The 22,951-nt window shown below is 40.2% G+C and overlaps 1 protein-coding gene across 3 annotated transcripts in view; it reads left to right on the top strand.

Annotated features, from left to right (window-relative positions):
* Positions 1-22,951, top strand: part of ttyh2 (tweety family member 2) — a 55,066-nt gene that overhangs the window by 1,783 nt on the left and 30,332 nt on the right. For all 3 annotated transcript variants that reach the window (XM_079658071.1, XM_079658073.1, XM_079658072.1), the window contains exons 2-3: positions 12,923-13,095; positions 22,219-22,330. In XM_079658071.1, coding sequence (XP_079514197.1) covers positions 12,923-13,095; positions 22,219-22,330 — 285 coding nt within the window. The remainder of the gene's footprint in view (positions 1-12,922; positions 13,096-22,218; positions 22,331-22,951) is intronic.

Below are 22,951 nucleotides of genomic sequence, written 5' to 3'. Positions count from 1 at the left end.
ATACTGCCAGTTTCCATTCTCAGTAGCACTGTGGAAGTGGAGACAGAGCCACAGGGTGTGGAAGTGGAGGGTGGGGAGTCTCAGCTGGAGAACATCACTTCCTTCTGAAAAGATAGTCAACCACAGGCAGACACTTGAGTCATGGGTGGGAAACCCTGTCATCGCAACCATTTACTTCTCTTCTTTGAATTTCATATCTCTGTTTTTCTCTCGACACAGCTTCTCCTCTCCTCTCGGTTGTCTATTTTTTCACTGATATGGGTCCTGCCCTGACTATCAAACTTAATTCTGACCACCACCTCCTTGGTTTACTGCATTATCAGCAGTGATGATATGCTGCATATGGGGAAGAAGGTGATACATCGCTCCTGGTTGTAGGCTACATGCAAAGTTGTTCAGTTGTTTCACTTTTAATCAAACATTAAAATAGTCTGTGTTGAAGGGAATGTAATTGATCATCTTGTTCCATAACACTGCACAGCATCACACTGTGGTCTTAATGACATTTTTTCAATTTTTCATCTGCTCCTGGAGGATTATCAGCTGTGCAACAAATAGTGGAATTCCATCTAATGGAACAAAAATTGAACTTCTTAATCGAGCGATGTAATGTTGAGTCCACTCTTTATCGAAAGGAATTGCTGGATCGATATTGAATTGGCCTCGTCAGTGGAGAGTATTGATTTGCCTTTTACCCAGGCTCGTATTCCTTTTATCGGGAGTTGTAATTAGCTAGTTGTAGTGTGGGCAATCCTGGGGAATTCCTCTCTTGGCTTTGCGCCATCCAATGTGATGGAATGCAAGGGGTCTTTCCCTGTTCTTTTTCTGTGTGCTTGTAGTACGTTTCTCACCCTCTGTTGGACACTGGTATTGTCTGTAATGGAATGTCAGAATCACCTGACTAGAGGTCCCTCTAATTTATGTCTTCTGACAATAAGCAAGCTATTCTATCTGGGGCTGCACGATATATCGTGTCGTGACGATAAACGCGATATGCGCATGCGGGATATTCACATCGCAGGACGTGACGATTTAAAAAAACAAAAACGTTTTAAATTTATATATTTTTTAGGACTTGCGATATTATTTTCGGCGCTGCTAACCGAGCTAGCTCAGCTTGTTGCTCTGAAAACTTAAGATCCAGACGTCCGTGACTAAAATCCTTTATCCGGTTAAATATAGTTAAAAAAATACCAATTGTATAGCATTAAAGTTCAAGAAAGGATGGTTTGCGGGGGGGAAAAACGGTCTTTTCTTCAATTCCTGTATATTTTCATATCGCAATATATATCGCAGGGGGGGGAAAAAATCGCAATGTCAGTTTTTTCCAATATCGTGCAGCCCTAATTCTATCCTTGCCTTACAGTAGCGTATTTTGGAATTTCTCACTCATAGCTGCATAAAACTGTAGAGTTAAGGGTTTTGAATGCTAGCATTAACTAGTGTAGGTCATACTTCTATTGCTCAGGACAATCTGGACCATTTTGGACAGTTTCTTCCAGGGAACTCATGACGTTGCCTTCAGTAATACACATAATGATAACTTTTTTTTAAGTATACCGATACCTTCACTCACTGACCCCTCTGTGCGATAGTGACATCCCAGCATTGTTGATGATTGCTTTGCTGATGCACATCCTCTCCTCAGCGGTCACACAGCACTCCTCAGTCAGGACTGTCTAATGTGTTAAATGTATTTCTCTCTGCTCCTGATGTATTTGTCCCGAGTCCTGGAAGATGAAACGAATGCTAAAACTGACAACTGGAAAAGCCCCCCCAAAAATAGGACGGGGGCCTAGTTTTTTTCTATTATGTGTGTGTGAGCTCATGTGTGTGTGCATGTCTTTGTGTGTTTTGAGTCAGACATCATGTGTAGGTCAGCAGGTCCTTGTCCATCTGATTTCCCCTCCCATTTCCTGCTTTGTGACCCAGACACGTTTTTGCCAAATGTTTTCTGTGTTCATCATGTGGACTGCTGCTCCTCCAGAGCCAGGGTCACAGCAGTTTATCTGTGAGTTGATGGTCATTGTGAACGCTGTGATGGAGCAACTTAATTCCAGAACTTGGTAATAAGGCCAAAGTAAAAGAGGGGGAAACATTTGCATTACAAATATTGCCATGCTTCGGTTTGCTTCGTGGTATAGTGTCACGATTCTTATGTTATGTCACGTTTTTAGTTTTGTATGTCTTGTTGTGGGTGTTTTGCTGTTCTGTTCTCCCTGTCATGTTTTCCTCCTTGTTTCTTGTCTGGTCCTTCTCCCTGTGTTTTCCTCCCTGTCGTTAGTTTCCCTGGTGTGTCTAATTGTCTGATTGTGTTCACCTTTTTCCCTTGTGTGTCTCATACCAGCCCCGCCCCTGATTGTTTTCACCTGTGTCTTGTTGTCGTGTGTTTAAATTCCCCAGTCTTCCAGGCCCTTTCTCATTTCATCAAATCCCTCTCCTCGACTCCTCGGTCCTCCGGTAGTGACCCGGAAATGAATTTCAGCGCGCCATGTTGAAGGATATCTCCTTTCTCTAAATGCACTTCGAGGACCGAGGACAGAGGATCGAGCGTCGAGGAGGCTCTCTGAAGGAGCTCTAACCAAGGATACACTGATGGGTCCTCCACGGTCCTCCACGGCTCCTTCGTGGATGCATTTCCGGGAACAGAGATGTTTCAAAGAGTCGTGACGCACGGCCAGACTTATCTCAGCCAATGACAGCTCTGCATGCATCCCCTGGATATAATTTTATTAACTGCTTTCATCGTGATGCGATGTTTACAGCGAGAACAGCTGTGAGGTCCGTGCAGAAAGCAGAGCAGTGTGTATAATATATATCACTCAGTATAACAGGCCTACTCTCTGTATCTGCTGTAGTTTAGTAGATATCTACAGTCCATATTTTTCTAAAACCATTTAGTGCTTCACATAATAAAATACACAACAGCTGTAGCCTGATGATGCTTTAGGAGCTGTAGGTGTGTGCGTGGTACAGTGTGTAGGTGTGTGTTGTACAGTGCGTAGATGCGGCGTACAGGGTATATCCAGTCTCTGACTGTGTGTGTGTGTGTGTGTGTGTGTGTGTGTGTGTGTGTGTGTGTGTGTGTGTGTGTGTGTGTGTGTGTGTGTGTGTGTGTGTGTGTGTGTGTGTGTGTGTGTGTGTGTGTGTGTGTGTGTGTGTGTGTGTGTGTGTGTGTGTGTGTGTGTGTGTGTGTGTGTGTGTGTGTGTGTGTGTGTGTGTGTGTGTGTGTGTGAGAATCAAAGTAAATATATAAGTGGTCATGAACACATCAGACGGAGGGCTGCTGTGCCTCCTGTCATCATTAATGGACGTCTCTTTAAAATGAACGCTCAGAGGAGAGGAGTTGTCATTTCTCTAACCGCCTGCTGCTGCCCCTCCTCTCTCCTCGGTTCCCCTCCTCGGCTCCTCCGCTCGCATCTCCTGTGGGCGGGACTAAGTCTCGAGGATTTGGAGTCGAGGAGGGGAGTTAGAGAAATGAGAGAGGGCCCCAGTGTTCATTGTCATCTCATCCTGAGATTCGATAGGGACCTTTTTTGTTCATCTTGCTGTTTTGGAAAAAATAAAGTATCTTACCAATACTTTACCTCTGTCTTCCGGGTCGTGCAATTGGGTCCTATATCCTGAGTGTCTGAGTTCGTAACATATAGTATGTTTATGTTGTATCAGTATTCTGGTCTCTGGGCCTTGCTGTTATTAGGGCTAATTATATCCAACACACTTAGGCTGTTGCTTTTTATTACAACCTGATGAACTACTTGGAACAATCCTTGGCCCTGTTGATGTTATATACTTCTCTGTTAACTGTCTGTTAAATATGAAACCAGAAGGCACCGGCTTAGCTTAGCACATAGACGTATTGCAAAGACAACAGGAAGTCACTGACTCGTGCTAAGACCCTTGTTCATTTAGACTACATTTTTTGTCCAGATTAAACACATTCGATTTAACATGTTTATTAGGTACATCTTATTATCTTTAGACAAGGTGGGACTAGCTGTTTTCAGTCTTCATGCTAAGCTAAGGTAGCCTAACCATACTCTGCGCCGGCTTCATTTAAAACACACAGATAAGGTATCAATCATTAATTCCTCTAACAGTATGGCAACAGAGATTGATCATCAACATATCTCTCTTTTTAGTCGTTTTAGTCCTTTTTGGCGGAAGTTATCCTTTTACAGCTTTTACTAGCTGCCTCTCTGACAGCCCTGTTATGTCAATTTGAATGGAGATATTCTGCTTCATTCTATTTCTATGGTATGTACTCTCAAGAACCGACTTGAGTGTCATATTGTCCTGAACATAGGGCTGCTCAATTAATCGTATTTTAATCACAATTACGATTTTGGCTTGCAACGATTACGAAAACAACGTAATCGAAATAAAACTATTATTTATTTATTATTGTTTTTTTTATTGTTTTTTTTTTATTATTATTATTTATTTTTGTATTGGTTTTTCAGTTACATTATACTTAAAGTTCAAGGTAATCAACTGTTAAAAACATACTGTTAAACGTTTTTATTTCAATAAATGGATGTTTTCAAAGTAAAAAGTTTAATAATCGTGTTATCAATTATTTTTGCCATAATCGAGCAGCCCTACCTGAACATGAACAATAACTGCAGGAAAGCTTGTGTATTTACAGCAGACATCTATAATGTTTCGTCCTTGAGGTAATTCCAACTTCAGGTCACTTTATAGAACTGAGAACCTGCTCAGTGATTGCAGCATTTAATGCCTAAAAGGAAATATGTTTCATTCACTTAACTAACATTAACATCTAGCTAGATTTCACACTCCCTGTTCATAAATACATTTGATTAGAAAACATTTACCATCCTTTTGCAAAGGGGACCAGGCACACTTTGTTTAATAGCAGCACCGTCCTTGACTAAAAAGCATTTCCCATCTCACCACTAATCACTTTAATGTCCAGACTGGAAAAGTTTCTATTGAAAGCTTTTATCTAGCTATTACCGCGACCAAGAATGTTATTGGAGAAATGAACAAGGCAAGCCACAGACTATGCCTTTCAATTACGGGAGCCAACACGCACTCTTAACACACTCGATCTTTCTGCGTCATTGGCTACTGAGATTCCCTGGGAACAGTGTTCCACCCGGGTGCATGCAAACAGTCTCCTCCTCCAGACCTTTTCTGTTTCTTTGTTTTCCCTTTTTTGTCTTCATCAGCATTTTCTTCACCTTCCCCTTTTGTTTATTGATGTTAGACCTTGACATACTTATCTAAGTGGATGTGCCATTGTGTCAGAGCTGCTCATGTGTGGACAACAGAGAATTCATGTGAATTTAGGAGTATAATATATATATATTTCCCACTTAGAGAGTTAGCTTCAAGAACCACATTTACTTTGAATTGTAGTGATGTGGTTACGGTGTCAATTGTCAATAATTGTAATGTTGTGTTCTCAAATATTTAATTGTCTTTGCAGCTGCCCATCTTTCCACAATGCATTCACCCTTTTACTGATTACAGCTTATTTTTTACAGCTGGGTTCATAGGCCGTTGTGTTAGCTGTGTTTGGCTTGTGTGATAGAAAATGGAAAATTACGCATAACAAGGGCTGAAAATCAATTATGTGTTCAGCTATCACATCTGCCTTGATTTCATTGTAAATTTAACAACTCCTCAATCATCTCCTCCTCATGAAAATTAATCTCAAATCTATTGCTCTTGATTTCCACGCTTTTTATCCGACCTCAGCCTCTCCCTGTTTGTGTACATCACTCAATGTTAAAACAATGATTCAGCTTCTGTAGTAGTCATGATGTATTTGTTTCCCTACTAAGTCCTTGTTTCTATCATGCATGCATACAGAAAGATGCACTTACAGTGTCCCCTCTGGCTTTCCAGAAGGTCATTAACCCCAATATGTCTCCATAGTGCTTGAAGCCAGTGATTAGCATCCCCCGATTGGCTGGATGGTATGCCCCAGGTCTGTGCTAATAAGGCATCCCTCATGCTGATCATTTAAACACGATATGACAGAACTGAATGCTCATATATGATTCCATGGGGTTTATGATTGTTTCTTCGTTTTTCCTTGTGTCACGATTTAACTTTGGTATTGAAGATCCGATCGTGCATGGGACAAGTGGATTCTCGCTGCCACATTCCCCTCCAGCAAAAACAACAATGAAAATCTGTTCTCCCATTGGAAGCTAGGGGGTTGGGTTTCCTTTGTTGTGGGGGGAGTAGCATCAAAAACAAGACCTTTGACTCCCCCAAGGGAAAGCTTTGGGCTTTGGGGTTCACAGAAGGTGAAAGGAAGATAACCCGAAAAAGATTCATGGACGTTTTACAGAACAACAGGAATAGAGTGGTGCAGGAATGAGTCCTGAAACCCAGAAATTAGTCAGCATTTTAGCACTTCCCTTTCCCATGTTTTTTAAATGGGATTTGGTTAGATGCCTGAAATATGGCCTTAGGTTAAAACAAGCTTAACACCTTTTAGCGTTTCTTTCTATGACCTAAAAGAAATGAGTACATACTGTACCACATCCTTAAATGTGAGAAGCTTCTATGTTTCAGAAAAATTGGGAAATGAGACCACTAAACGTCCTCATGCCATCAAGAGTCCGCTATAAGACCAACGGTGATGGTAGGAACCCATGCAACAGTGATGTTATTTGTTTATCGCCTAATGTTAGCTATTCTGGTGATTGTATTTGCGCTTCAAAACCTATAAAGGTGGAAATATTTGGAGATGATCCTACCGAGCAACATATGTATGTTTCATGAACTTTTGTTTGCCTCAGAGTTCCTGGAATATTCCAAAATCCAATGGAAAAACCCCATTGGCTTTTTGTCTATGGGGTTTTGACATAAAACTAAATGACATCATCACTGCATCTCTCTACGAGCCAAACATTTCTCTTGACGAAGCAGAACTAAATACAATCTTTTGATGAGCACCACACCTCACCAGGCTCCTGAGACCCTCAGTTTGTTATGGAAAAGGTCCAGTGCAACAAATCAGTGAAGCGTATTACAATTTAAAGGGTACTTTAGCAATGAAGCCCCTCCCCTTTCCTCCTCTCATTCATAACCCATGGGTCGCTTTGCTGGGACTTAATGGTGTCCCAGCTGTGAACATGGGATGGCCCCTGCCGAGTGCATTCTGCCGGAAAGAGCCTCAAGCCCTTGGGCGTTTTTCCCGAGTGTTAGAGTGAGACGGGCAGCAGCATGGAGGGGGACAGTGAGTCAGAGTGATCTGTGGAGGGGTGGGGTACATTTCCCCATAGGGAATCTTATTTCTCAAGTAAGCCTACATTCAGCTCTCCATGGAGGTATACATCCCTTTTATAAAATGTTCTTAAGATTCTCTGCTATGTGTTGATTTGTCTTAAAGGAGGACAGTTGCTCCACAATAAGTTTCCAAAAGGAATCTGTGTTTTGGCTCTTCACATGAGCCCTCCATCAAGAGTGTTTACTTGTCATGAGAAGCACTGAAAACATCTTTATAATGTGCGGGGGAACTTTGTTAAGCCTAAGGAAATAACTGAGAGGTGTCTCGGCTTCAGCTTGCATTATGGGATTGTACGATTTTGGAGCTTTGGAGTCTTTTGCTAGTCTCCCGACTTCATGGAAGCGCCATATACTAAATCATTGGACTTAGAAATCTTTGGAATAAGAAAAAGAGAGGGAATTACAAGTGAAGTAAAAAACACCAAAATGATGACTATAGATTTCTCACAGCAAGAAAAGAGCCGTCCTGCTCACTATGCTTCTACTTTCAAGGTGGAATTTCTCTCTTTGCCCATGTCTTCTTCTTTCTCTAACTGACCTGACACCCGTTTAACCCCTATCATATTAAAGGAATGTCACTGTACATCCAAGCCACATACCCTTACACACACATACACAAATATATTGCACATGGTTGCACAATGCGCCTTGAGACCTCTTCCACCTCCGCACAGCTGCCTGCCACCTGCTGTGCAGCAGCCTTGCTTGGGGAAGACACTTCATATCGCTTAGCATGCATTTAGCACTACTCCGAGCTAGTAGAATTCCTCTGTCACATGGCTTAGTCCTGCTTAGCAGATGCACTGCAACAGATGGAGGTGCTTTCCGTCGCTATATATTAATTATGGCCTCTACTTGTGTTTTAAAAATTGATTTTTAATGGGTCCTTGGCATAAGGCACACACTATGTACCAATTAGACAGTTGTGAGTTTGCATCTGTTTCATCTGCTCCAATAAAGCATCCTGTGTATCAGTCAGGCCATCAATAAGTTGTATTTTCTGGTTAAAATGTACTGTATATATGGATATTGAGCACTTGTATTTTCTCAGTCAGTCATTTATTCATTTGACAGGGGTTTAACTGACAGTTATATAACAATAGATTGATCGATCAGGGATATCAATTGTAATGTCCTGTACTCATAACTGGATTACAGTGTATTCATGTTTTGGAAGCTTTGTGACTCACAGATGGCTAAAATAGTTCCCCTTGTTTAACTTTTCTGGGTTAACCAATGGTGTCATCCCTTGTAGTCCATTAGTCATGCTTTTGGGCAGAGCAAATGGCCAATTTTCTTACCATGCGCTTGTGCGTTTATTTTTGGTCATCCAACAATGATATTCATAGGTTGGCCCACTATTTTAGGGGAAGAAGTGGTAGCATTATGCAACAATACAACCTCAGGGGAAAGCCATCTACAATAGATTTGTAATAGGAAACTGGGCCGTGCACTGAGGGGTAAGAAGACTGAGGTAGCCATGTGGATGAGGAATCTTTGTCTTCCCATCATGGGCCGACACACTTTGTCTCTCTTTATCTCCTTCCTGTGTCTTCAGTCTTCCTCATCCACATCCTGCTGTCTCACTGCTTTGATTTCCTTACATTTTCATCCATCACTCTATTCCTATTTCAATTTTGTTCTCATTTATCTACTTTCTCCACATCCTCATCTCAGGGATTGTCTTTCCGCTCAGCTAGATCTCCCTTCCTTTCTCTCCTTGTGTGATCGCCTCAGGCCTCGTGGTCGCCCCACCCCCTGTCTGTTGGGACAATTGAGAGGAAACAAAACAGAGAAGACAGCCGAGTGGGCCTCTTGAGTTAGGAATGAGTAAGTAAAGAGAAGGGTGTTAACATATTGAGTCTGCTTTTACCAGGGGGAACTACTCAGACCTAATTTAGGTAGCAGTTAAGTGGTCGGGGCTTCCAATTTGATTCTTAACCAAGGAGCGAATGTGTGCACACTCCAGTCAGTAAAAGATAAATGGTGTTTTTAAACTTAATGGAAGGTTTGAGCACTTGGGAAGAGATGGTTTCAAGGATGGGCTTTTTCAGTGTGTGTGTTTGTGCAGGTACATTCTCTGTGTGCATCCTTCCTCTGAATGGATGTGCTACATAATTCAGAAGCCATTATTGGTGCGCCCTACTGCTGAGAAGAAAGGACAGTAGAGATAGAGAGAGAAAGAGTGATGGACAGAAAAAAAGAGGAGAGTGTTGTTCTTGCTTTAAAAGCTACCTTGGAATAAATATTTCCCCTGAAAAGAATACATGTATGGGCTCCTTCCAAAGCCCAGTGCATGTTTAAAACACCATGGGTCTAACGTCTTTAAAGGGGCCCTTTTATGCCTTTTGTGGTTTTCCCCTTCCTGTAGTGCAGGGGCGTCAAACTCAAGGCCCGGGGGCCAAATCCGGCCCGTGACTTCATGTTATGTTGCACCGCAAGAACTTGCAAAGAATATAATATGTTTATTATACGGTTACATGCCGCTTTACATAAGCACGTTGCCCATGAACTACATGTACCACAATGCATCTCATGTATGCCTTTTTTCTCAGAATTTGACTTTTTTTCTTCAAAAATATGCTCTCTTTCTCAGAATTTGCAATTTTTTTCAGAATTTTCCTTTTTTTCTCAAAATGTTACTTTTTTTTTGCAAAATGTCACTTATTTTCAAAAATATTACTTCTTTTTTTTATTTTGACTTTTTTTTCTTCAGAATTTGTCTTTTTTTTTCAACCATTTTGTGACATTCTCACTGAAAAGACTTGCAATCATTTGCCCTAGACTTCTGCTTTCAGACGTAGTTAATTATGAAGTTATTACCCTATCCGATAATAATCCAATGCAGAGGCAATAATGTAATATAATACATTTTATATATATTAAATATTTATATATGTATTTTTACATAGTGTTATATATAAAACTGGCCCTTTGAGTGCAACCATGATGCTAATGTGGCCCAGAGGAAATTGAGTTTGACACCCCTGCTGTAGTGTGTTATATAGGTTTTTATCCATGCAAATGGTCTGCAAAGTCTCAAAGTTCCCTCGCCCCACAATCCCCCCCTGACTAAAATGCCCCGATTGTAGTCCTTTGCTTACTTCGGTAACACTTCTTTAACATAGTGACATCACTATGTAACACTTGCGCTTCTATTGGCTAGTTATCCAACAAATTGTCCGTGATAGGCTGAGGGGCTGGACATCTCTTAGTGGTTGACCAATCACAACAGAGCCAGCCAGCTAACCAATCAGAGCAGACTGGGCTCTGGTTTCAGACAGAGGGTGAAAAGAGGTGCTGCAGCACAGGCAGTATGAGAAAAATAAAGAGCTTGGAGACATTTCACATTAGAGGCAGAAAATACAAATATGAAACCTGAAGTAAAAGATAATTTAAAGCTTAATAAAGTGTATTCCTTTCAATAGTTTTCCTCTCCCATTCATTCCCTCTTTTCTCTACATTGCCCTGGTTGCAGAGGGAATCACAAGACAGGCCCGTCACATGCTGCTTATTTCAATCAGGCTGAGATAATTCGCCCTTTCACTCGTCCTCTCTCGCTTACGCAAGGGAACCAACTAACCTGCACGTTACCATGCCGATTAGAGCGTCTGGGTGGCCCAGTGTGTGTGCGTACAGCAGGAGTTTCCCCCTTTGTCTCCTCTGTGGAAACAATTTTAGTCTGTCCCTCCCCCTCCTTCCACGTTCAAATGATCCACCTGAGCCCCACATTCTCCGTCTCATTTATCGTGTTCACCTCAATTACACCCAGTTTACGCCAACTCCCATCACTCTTAGCCCCCACCCGCCCACAGGACCGGATGAGGAGCATCTCTTTGTCTCACCTTGGTGCACACTGCCATCCATCTGTCTGAGCGCATGCCCATTAACACATTTTACAATCCCCTCTCTTAAACCGCGGCACTACATTTCCACAAATCTCCGCACCTGTTTTATGGCGCACTGGAGAATATGAGAAAGTTGAAAGGTCAATGATTGGAGCCAAATCCTTCCTTTGAATCTGCTTCTGCATTTTCCTCTTTTTTTCCGTCAGAAGATGTGTGTCCATCTACTTAAAAAGGCATGTAGCCGTGAAATGGGACAAGATGAGGCACTGCACCCCAACAGATGGAGCCAGGGAGAGAAAGATTGTTTAAAGAGAAAGGGAGCAAAAGAACACACATTATCTTGATATCTATAAATATCAATCAGAGGGACTTTGTCAGATGGCGTAAGCAGCTGTTTTGAGGCTTGGGAAGGATTATTCAGTTTTCATCTTACTTGCCTCTTTTATAGCAGTCGTTGACATAAACCCTTCCATTTTTGGATTTGAATCCCACTACTTGACTTGCAGGACACACAGTGTCACAGCATGAAAGCAGATGGCTCGGCACAAAAAGATTTTAGACAAATTAAAGGAAGAGTAAAAGGGGCGGGGAGGGGGGGTTTGAAGAGGGAATGAGCTTGAATAAACCCACCGTCTGACAGATGGATGCAGAATTCATTCGAGGCTGTTAGGACAGGCTTGTTGCTATTTTCGTCACGACACTCATCTCATGCAGAAGGTGGTATGGGGGCTAAAGGAAGGATGAGAGGCACAGAAGTAGATCCAGAGATGTGTATGAGGAGGTGTCTGCTCTCCAGCTGGAGACAGAGAGGATAACAAGCTCCCAGAATGCAGTTGGTCTTGTTTCTGGGGCAGATGAAGACATATTTATACGTTTTTTTGGGTGTCTTTTTACCATACTAATCAGAGCTAATGTGGACGTTTGTTTGAAAATGTTTGTTTGAAGTCAGAACGTTGTGGAATCATGACATAATGTTACTGGGATATTTAACAGAGGGCGGGATTTAGCTGATTTTCTAGTCGGTTTTGACTTTCAAAGTTAAACGTTTTTAAGAGTAAGAGCATTTTTGTGAAACTGTAACTCCCTTTGCTATGTCAATTCATTTTGCTGACGATACTTTTACTGTTTTTTTTTGTATGCCTGCATGTACAGCTTTTTGTACGTTAAAGTTCAAATCTTTCGGCCAAATTTGAAAAGTGCCGGTCAAAGGTATTCTTTGTTATTTATTGAGCTTTGAAACAAATGAATAACGACTCCATATAACAATATAAAAAGAATACACGGAGCCTCTCTTTTCCTCCCCCTCTCCTGACAGCCCGTCAGTATTTTCGTTATCAGGAAATGATCGTATAGGTCGTAATCACGGAGCCGTTTGCCCCCCAAGAGCGTTGCGTCCCCGTAGATCTACCCACCTTGGGACCCGTTATCGTTATCCGCGTTTCCCTGTCGGCCTCGTGTGGCCGAACCGTCTATATATAAGATAGAGAACTGGAGCGGATACGACCCGTTTCGTCACCGTGTGGCTAGGCCTTAGCCAACAGAAGCGCAAGTGTTATGTAGTGGTCTCATTATCTCATGGAGGTAATCAAAGGATTTCAATCGAGGCTTTATAGACAGGGGGGGTGGGTGTGGGAGAGAACCTCCTTCTGAAGAGAACTTTGGTGTTGACGCCGTTGCCGTAGCTTAAGTGAATCTCCTGTTCAGCACAAGTAACAACAAACGTAAGTGGACTCAGACGGTTAGAAGAAACAAGTGACCTTATATTTCACTTCACTCATTCCCTGTTTTCTCTCTCTCTGCAGTCTCTCATATTCCTAGCCTGCGTGGCGGCTGCGGGGCTCGGCCTCAACCTGCTGTGTCTCGCCATCTACCTGAGCTGTTTGTGCTGCTGCCACAAAGACGAAGAGGAGGAGAGCAAGAAGCCCAACTCCTGCTGCGTCACCTGGTCCGCTGTCACCGCCGGCCTCATCACATGGTGAGAGGCACAATGACATCATGACTAACTGCTGATTACAGTGTGCACACACACGTACAAACACAAACGCAGTCCGTCCATGTTTTCCCATTTTCTTTATTGGTCGCTCAGTATTCCTACTGGAATGGGTTGATGTTTTCCCATTTCCAACACTCTCAGTCTGTTTCTCTATCCCCACATGATATGACCTAGTTGGTAGTGTGTAGGTGCTCTGTATATTGTCCCATACTGTTTGTCTCTGTTTTCATGTATATATGCTTTTCAGACAACCTCTTTTTTGTAATACCCTATGCTTATATTTGTAGAACATTATGGCTTGGATTCACAATAGCCTAGGAAGACGTCTCTATTCCTTACTTTACCTCAGTGAGACTTTGATGTTGTTTGAAATATTTCTGATAACCCCTACCCTTTCCACGTAATTGTAAGACTTGTGCTTTGAAAACCAGACATAAAATGCTCAAAGCAGTGGATGTTTTTGATACTAGTACAAGCAGAGTTTACTTTCAACCTCAGTCCGACATGTGTTTTTCAAAACAGCTCTCTATAGCAAGCTATGGCCTCTGGTTTTGGAGGATATTGTCAGAATAATGTTGTTATTCACCAGGATTTAGTTTACACTGGCATTAAACAACCAGTTAGCATTCTGACTGTTGATGCACCGTCGTTGTGGGCGAAGCGTTCCCGATTATGTGGGTGTATTATGAATATTCTGCTGACAATAATGTAATTGTGCAGCCAACTGCCAGATGTAGCTCTTCACCTTGATGCTCTAAACCTTTGGAAAATATGCATCAACTGAGTTTGTAAAATACAGAGAAAAAAAGACATGACAAATTCAATAAAATCTAGAGAAACCTATAGTACCGTTTGTTGTGCACGCTAACAGTAATACATATAAAAGCCAAGTAGAAATAAGACAAATCTACATCAGAATATTATCAAATATTATCAAATATTTGAGGAATGATATACTCTTGGTTAGAAAGAAAAGTCACTATACCCTACTATTAAATCTTGAAAGGAATATTATAAACAGTTTTAGGAGCTACTGTAAGTACAGCTCAGATTCTCTTTTTACTTACCCTCCAGTTTAATGCTTGCCTGAACTTGGCACTGTAAAACTAATCAAGCCTAGCCTATTTGTTTTGCCTTTCTTTTTTTAAATCTCCTGTTCACATGGCTGGCTGGATAATGCAGAACAGATCATGGAAAACCAGTCACAGGTTACTAATGATGCATTAAGGTAGAATTGTTATTAGTCCCATTAGCACATATCTGATGTCATTCATAGCACGTCATAGCACAGATCTGATGTCATTCCCCAGGACACAGAATAAGTCATTTAAATGTGTTCAATAAACCTCTCAAATAAGACTATTTTTGAGGGGATATTTAGCTTTTTTTAAGATATCTGACCCAGTGTTTCCCCTCAGATTTAACAGAGGAGCGCTGCAGTAAGATGTTATTTGTTTTGGCTGGAGGCCGCCTGATATCATCGACTCAATTGTGAACTGAAGTCTTTCTTGACATTATGTTAAGCTGCAATCTAAAAACGAATAACATCACTATCATAGCCTTTAGCTGGTGTACACACAATGGAGAAGTTCATTGTTTTGACTTGGATAGGAAACATTAACTGTTACAAACTTTAAGGGAAAGATTGTGTGAAACAAATGACTGATGCAAGACAGTCAGCACCAGATAGAAAGTTCCTCGGAGCAGCTAATTGAATTTGTTTCATGAGGAGTGGAAACCTCCCTCAGCCATGTGACAGTCATGTTCAGCAACCAGCCGGTATTATTGAATTAAGCCTTGAGCATTATCGCACGTCTTTCTTTTTCTCAGAGAGGGTTAATTGTTTAAATGTAAATCCTGAAAGCTCAGCTAAAGCTCGTGTTCTGTACCATCTGAAGGTGAATAGGTCATTCTCACAGAAGATAATACAATAAATACTTATCAAAGAGTTTTTTATAGAGGAAATATGAACTTTTGTACCCCCTCAATTTATAAGTAAATGCTGGTTACTATTGAACATTCTGTACGTCAAATTGCCTTCGTAAAACAGCACTAAAGCACACCAAACAACACTTTTATTCAACAGATGCAAACTCAAACTGCTTCATTTCCCATGCAGTCTTTATAATGTGATATTTTATTATGCATGTGTAATTCTTTAAATGTATAGAAATGATTGACTCAAATATGGCAGCCTTCCTCGCATTAAAGAAGTTTGTTGCAAAGTAATAAATAGATAAGTAATAAATACAGAAAGAAGCAAAGGAGAACTGTTTTTTAATGGCAGACAGTGAGTTTACATACAGTAAATGTTTTAGTTTTTTAACTCTGACTCGAAATATTGACTCAATATGTTGTTTGCTTTCGGAAGCCCCTTCAGAGTTGATTGGCCGGGTAGTGGATTAGATTTGAGACCAATCTGCAAGAGTTCTCCCCACTCTAAATACAATTATATCCATCTGTTTGCTCATCTCTGGCTTCATGCAGGGACCTTTGTAAGGCAAGGCAAGGCACGTTTATTTATATAGCACCTTTCAACACAAGGCAATTCAAAGTGCTTTACAACAATGAAATACATTAAGAGCATTAAGAAACATATTATAAAAAGATATCTAGAAAAACTAATTTAAAAGCAATGATATAAAAGGACATTTAAAAACACTCATTTAAAAGCAAAGATAATAAAAGTTACAGTGCAGTTTAAGATATGGATATATCAATTAAAAGCAGCAGCAAAAAGAAAAGTCTTCAGCCTGGATTTAAAAGTAGTAAGAGTTGCAGCGGACCTGCAGGTTTCTGGGAGTTTGTTCCAGATATTTGGAGCATAATAACTAAACGCTGCTTCTCCATGTTTAGTTCTGACTCTGGGGACAGAAAGCAGACTAGTCCCTGAAGACCTGAGAGATCTGGATGGTTCATAATTTAGCAGGAGGTCAGAAATGTATTTTGGGCCTAAACCATTCAAAGCTTTACAAACCAACAGCAGTATTTTGAAATCTATTCTTTGACACACAGGAAGCCAGTGTAAAGACTTCAGAACAGGAGTGATGTGATCCACTTTCTTAGTGTTAGTGAGGAGTCGAACAGCGGCGTTCTGAATCAGCTGCAGCTTTCTAATAGATTTTTTAGTGAGACCTGTGAAGACACCATTACAGTAGTCCAGTCTACTGAAGATAAAAGCATGGGCAAGTTTTTCCAAATCCTGCTGTGACATCAGTCTTTTAATCCTAGATATGTTCTTTAGGTGATAGTCGGCTGATTTAGTAACTGTATTAATGTGACTGTTGAAACTCAGGTCAGAGTCCATGACTACACCTAGATTTCTGGTTTTATCTGTTGTTTTGAACATTGCAGACTGAAGCTCAGCGCTAACTTTCATACGTTCTGCCTTGGCTCCAAAAAACATTACCTCCGTTTTATCTTTGTTTAATTGGAGAAAGTTCTGACACATCCAGTCATTGATTTGTTTAATGCACTTACTCAGTATTTGAATTGGAGCATAGTCTCCTGGTGAAATGGTTATGTAAATGTGGGTGTCATCTGCATAGCTATGGTAACTTATTTTGTAGTTTTTCATTATCTCAGCCAGTGGTAGCATTTAGATGTTAAAGAGAAGAGGCCCCAAGATGGAGCCTTGAGGATCCCCACATGTCATATTTGTCAACTCAGATGTGTATTTACCTATAGGAACAAAGTTGTTTCTGTCCTTTAAGTAGGATTCAAACCAATTTAGAACTGTTGCCGAAAGTCCCACCCTGTTTTTCAGTCGGTCTAGTAACATGTTGTGGTCAACAGTGTCAAACGCAGCACTGAGATCTAGTAATACTAACACTGAGGTATTGCCACTGTCTGTGTTTAAGTGGATGTCATTGAAGACCTTTACAAGAGCAGTCTCAGTGCTGTGGTTTGGACGAAAGCCTGACTGGAACACATCAAAACAGTTATTTAAATGCAAGAAATTACTCAACTACTTTTTCAATGATTTTACCTAGAAATGGGAGGTTTGATATTGGCCTGTAATTGTTCATTACTGAAGCATCTAGATTATTATTTTTTAAGAGCGGTTTAATGACTGCAGTTTTCAGGGCTTGTGGAAAAACACCTGAGTGAAGAGACTTGTTTACTATATGAAGTAGATCTAAGGTCGTGCAATGAAAAACATTTTTGAAAAATACTGTTGGAATAATATCAAGGCAGCAGCAGGAGGAGGATTTCAGATGTTGAATAATGCCCTCTAGGTTTTTATCATTAATCTGTTAGAATTGTGTCATGGTGTTTGAATTGATTTTAAGTGGACACAGGGACAACACATTTGCTGTACCTGATACAGAGGCACCAACTGCTTGTCTGATTTTCTGTATTTTGTCAGTGAAGAAGGAGTCAAATTCATTGTACGGTTGTACTAGAATAGAAAATTATGTCATGTGTGGTATTTCATGTATTTTTGCGTAGATCAAAATAATCTACGTGGCCCTGCCAGATACGTTGTAGGAACATTATGAGATGAATGAAGTTAACCCTGTGGGAAATCAACTCTCTTTCATGTGATTCCCAACTTTGATTGTGTCTACTGAAGTTAAAGAGTGATGTCCAGTGGGTTTTCAATTAGACTTGGTACCAGCTTCATTTTTTATCTCATGAGTCCAGATTCTCCTTTCACCTTCACTTACTCCTCATTTCCCTTCTTAAGTCTTCTACCCTTTTCCCCCCCATTTTCCTCTCCCTGTTTGACCTCCCCTCTTGTTTCTGTCCCTGCTTAATGTCCTCCACTCTAATTAAGTTTGACAAAGACAGCTGATACGCTGTGATGTCCATCCAAATTAACATTGAGCAGATGTCACTCAATTGTACTCATGTATACGCTACTGTAGCTCATCAAGCTGCTCATGCTGAGGACATGTGGACTGTAACTTTAACGTCTATAGCATTATTATTTTGTATATTATAATATCACTTGTGGACTGATTCCCAAAGAAGGATGTTCAAGGCAATTTGCAATAGATGAAAGCATAAACATTTAGGAATATGTTTTTGTCTAGAAGGTCTTTTCACCACAGAATTTAACCTCATATTTGTCCTCTTACTTGTAGGTTTACAAATGCATTTAATATGTACAAATGTCCACAATCAAAGGAAATTAGAAGCCAGCATGTTTTAAACACCAAAAACCCACAAATAATTAATTCACACATGAATATAGAAATACAAAATATAATGAGGAAAAGCTAAATGGGTTATTACACGAGATTTAATTGAATGGCTTAGCAATAACATGCCAACAATATCCAAACCACTTAGGCGGACTATGACACGACGAGAAAGTCCATATGTCTTTATAAATGTATACAAGGTAAACTGAGCATCTGTTTTATCTTGAGTGTTTAACAGTTTTAGGGCTCCTGGAATGTAACCATAGCGTTATAATTCTGGGGTCATTGATATGGGACTTTATGTTCTGCCAATCATTTAAGACTCTACACCCTACAGTCTTGTGCAAAGTAAGCAAATGAATAAAAAAATCCTTTTAATGAAAGTGTTCTATTTACATAGTCAGTTGAGTGAGACACAGCACACTCTCTTCACAGATTATGCAAATTATCATCAGAAGTTGTTCTCCCTTCTAACCCACTTGAAATATTTATTTGCATTTTTTAATTGGAATAGGTGTCTGTTGCCAAACGGAAATGAGAATGGAGAAGACAAGAAAAGGGGGAGGGGAAGAAAGCAAGACGTCTGTTTGCATGATATATCATATAAATGTCCTCCATTGGATCCCATTCAGAAATTAATTGGCACACCTTGATATTTAACAGCATGCCTACAATTTTGGCAATAAAAGCATAGCAGCAGTAGAGTTTTAAAGACCTCATTTACTTTTTTTCGGGGTCATTTATTTTTTAGTAACTTCATCTTAGTCATTAATCCACTCTTTTGGCATTTTTCTAGCTTTGAAAATGGAAATGTGTGCATGAAAAATTTAGAAAGTGACTTTTTGTATTTTATATTATACGCCTACTGAATATTAAGGGGATTTCTTTTGATGATCCTTAATGGGACATCAGGAGGGCTGAGTGAAATATAAAATGTCTTTATTTGTTATCTCAAGACAGACACTGCTGCCATTTTGGGGCACAATCTCCAATATTCAAACATGTCTGGATAGTGGCCGGGGGCATTTTTCTGCTGCAGGCTGAATATATTGGTTCCTTTTTCTGCATTCCGCACAATGTCTTTTATTCACTTTGTCATTTATCAACATGACAGTTTTGACTTTTGCTCAGTACATGCCTACTCCGATATTCTTTCTTGTTGAATCAGACTATGGATATTTGAAGAAGCGGCACCAAGGCAACTGGAAAGGGTAGAAAACAAGGGGTATTCTCTCTCTTTGCACGCCTCCCTGTGTTCCCTTATTCATTAGATTCTGTCCATTCAAATATTTCCTCGGGTCTACCAAGTCCACATTTCTCCCGGCTACTTTTACACAATACATTACACTTTCTCACACAGATGAAAAGAGAGAAACTCCTGAAAGCATCCAACATAGGAAATGGACTGTTACATCATCAGTAGATTATTATTATTATTAAAAGTTGGTGCTCAAAGCAAGGTGAACCACTCTTACTCTAAAATAGCTAGCTAAGTAACGTATTTAATAAACAGCTGAAATAGTTAGCTAGAAGAAGAGATAAACTGCTTTAATAGTATGCTAGGAAAACAAAGATATTAAACTGACATATTAAGCTAGGAGAAATAGTAAAAAAGCTGAGATATTTAGCTTAAAGATAATGGAATAACTGCTTGGATAATTAGCTCAAAGAAATGAATAAAGAGCTAAAATAGTTAGCTAAGAGTTAATGGACAGCTGGAATATATGGCTAAGAGAAATAATAAACTTCTGAGAGTTAAATGAGAAAAAAACTGATAAACAGCTGAAACTGTAAGTGAGGATATATAGCTGCAACAGTTAAAAACTGGTGAAATAGTAAAAAGTGATTAATTTACTTATAATGGATTTAAACACTTGAGATATTTAGCTTAGAGCTAGCGATGCGTGGTTGTAATTGCTAAAAGGTAGGCCTACTAATACATGGTTAAAACAAACTGTGAGGTAGCTTTAAGTGGGTCTGGCGATTATGAGATCAGAGAAATCTATATTGATGTTTTATATTTTGAGAGGAGGGCAACCCTCAAGCCGTGTAGAATTAATTAGGTCATACAATATTAAAGATCTATAATAAAGCATCAAGTCAAATAGCCATTTGGTGTGTCTGCTCACTTATCAGCAGTGAAATGGATCCTTGCACTCCTTCCTACTTTATATTAACTGCCATTGATTATCAGGTAATGGGTTCTGAGTGAAAAATGAGGTGTCAGTGCAAAAGGTATAGCTACATTGTATTCCAAGAAAACACATTTGAAATATAATAGTGTCGTTTTACAGCTCCAAAAGTACAGCTACCAAATTAAGCAAGACAGGCTATGAATTAAAGGAAAACCATACATTAGTGGGAAGACAAACATGAATGCAGACCCTTGTTTAGGAAGGCACAGGGGTTAAATTATAATGCTATTATGTACTGTCACATCTCAAAATCTCTTTGAAGTTGTTGGTGCTGGAACACCAGTCTGTTTCTCAGAACTGGACAAGCTTACCACTATCTACTGTAGGTAATACACTGACTTTGGATAGTTAGGGATAACTATGAAGTACAACTCCACTTTAAACACCCCTTAAAGTTGATTCAACACATGCTTCATAAAAAAATAATCAACTTCAGTGCTGTCAGTGGAGGTAGCTCTAGGTGTACTTAATAAACTTGTGTATTGAGAGTTCCCCTGAGAGAAATATGTCAGCCTGAGTCAGATCTGAACTCCCTCTCATCATATGTTCAATTTAGTTTGATGTGTAACTCATTACTGTAACTTTATGGCTTTTGCCGTGTCATTTAGTAACACAAGTTCCCTGAAGCTTCCATAAAAGGTTAATAGTTTTCTTAGGTTTGCGCAGGTGGTCAGTATTGCAGGTGAATAAGCACATCTCTACTGCAACATAATTGACTTTGCAAGAAATCTCTTCACAGGGTTTTCAGAGTTTGTTGTGAGACATTATGCATCTATGTCTGATTTTGTAGCTTCTTCCAAGTCATATTATAGCAGAGGAGCAATGCCACAGCACTTCAGAGGCAACTGAAGCTCAGAGGAACTACTTAAGAGTGGGTGTTTATGTTGGTGGTTATTTAGTTTGTGCTGATGCTCCAGCTGAACAAATGAAATCCTTGGTTGACTTGAGTATGCAAAAGCGGTTTCCAAATTATGCACACACATTCCAAAACCCTGTATTGTTGTATCATTTCTGGTTCAAAGAGTGGTGTTTACATAAATGAACACAGAATCACAGTGTTATGCAGCTCCAGTGCCTTACTGATACAGTATATTTGTTTTGCCTCCTGTAGACAACACGCACGCACGCACGCACGCACGCACACACACACACACACACACACACACACACACACACACACACACACACACACACACACACACACACACACACAGACACAACATCCCAATTCACTGTCATTTATTCTGTTTGGATAACTGTTTTCACCTTGACTATTAACTATTGCATAGACAATATTTCCGTCTCCTTTCAGGGATTGTCCCAACGTGCCTCATTACCTTTGCATTTTGTTTCCTCTTTTTTTATTTTTTTTTATGTAAAAGTCAGGGTTGATAGAGAAATTGATGACACTGCTTTATGCTAATACCCAATTGCTTGCAAAAAAGAAGGCATGAAATATTCATAAAGCCTGGTGTAGGGGGTGTATTCCATTGTGCCACTCACCGTGTAGGCAGCACATCTCTAACACAGGATGACACATTGTTTCAGAACAGGAAGAAATCCTTATTTTTAGCGTGCGTTCATTTTTTTATTTGAGCAAATGTTGTAATAAATGGCTTTCAAGCTGATAAATCTCAGTGCCTGAAAAGGATATCACCTGTGACACCTGTGATTTACAAGCCAAGCAGCACTTATGTAGTGCTACTGTCACTCATTTATCAAAAGGCTTACTTCTCCCTCCATACTTCTTCTCTCTGTAGCATCGCCGTTGGTGTGGGTTTCTATGGCAACAGCGAGACCAATGACGGCGTGTACCAGTTGACTTACTCCCTGTACAATGCCAATCACACGCTGGGCGGTGTGGACAGTCTGGTAAGTAAAACATTAGGGTCACATGATGAATGTCTCCTATACATAAACATACCTGCGTGTGTGAAGAAAAAACGGTATCCTGATTTGAGTTTGTAAAAACAAACTGGAAACATTCAGTACAGTTTCACAAGACATGCAGTTTATACATGAGAGGCCCATTTAGCTGGAAATAAACAGCTCCCTGTGAAGGCTTCAGAAATGCTGTTGTGATGTATTTACCCACACACAGGAGGAAAGCCCAGAGGACTCCATTTAGTATGCATTTAAATGTTTTTATAGTCTTTTTATGGCCTTTTACCGCTACACACAAATTGACTGCCTGACTCTTTGCTCCACAGACAGCTCACACACACTCTCACCCGCTCTGCTCCACCTTCTCCCAGCTGCTGTGGCCTCGGCAGGAACAAAGCATCGCCCTGTGTCTTTGCTTGTGCTTCCTTTAGCTCCTTTTTCTATTTGTATCTGCCTCACCTCCCATCACACACCCAAATGTAGCTCGCTGTTTCAAAATGATACACCAATGACAAGGCATCAAAACGGTTTGATATTTTTCTCCATCTCAATTTTTCCTCACCTATGTTTATCAAACAAAAGTTGTGGTAATTAATACTAAAGTACATT

The sequence above is a fragment of the Notothenia rossii genome (genome assembly GCF_949606895.1).
Source record: "Notothenia rossii genome assembly, chromosome: 11".
Classification (NCBI taxonomy): Eukaryota; Metazoa; Chordata; class Actinopteri; order Perciformes; family Nototheniidae; genus Notothenia; species Notothenia rossii.
The sequence above is the reverse complement of the archived record's forward strand: the minus strand, read 5'-3'. Positions and strand labels throughout refer to the sequence as shown.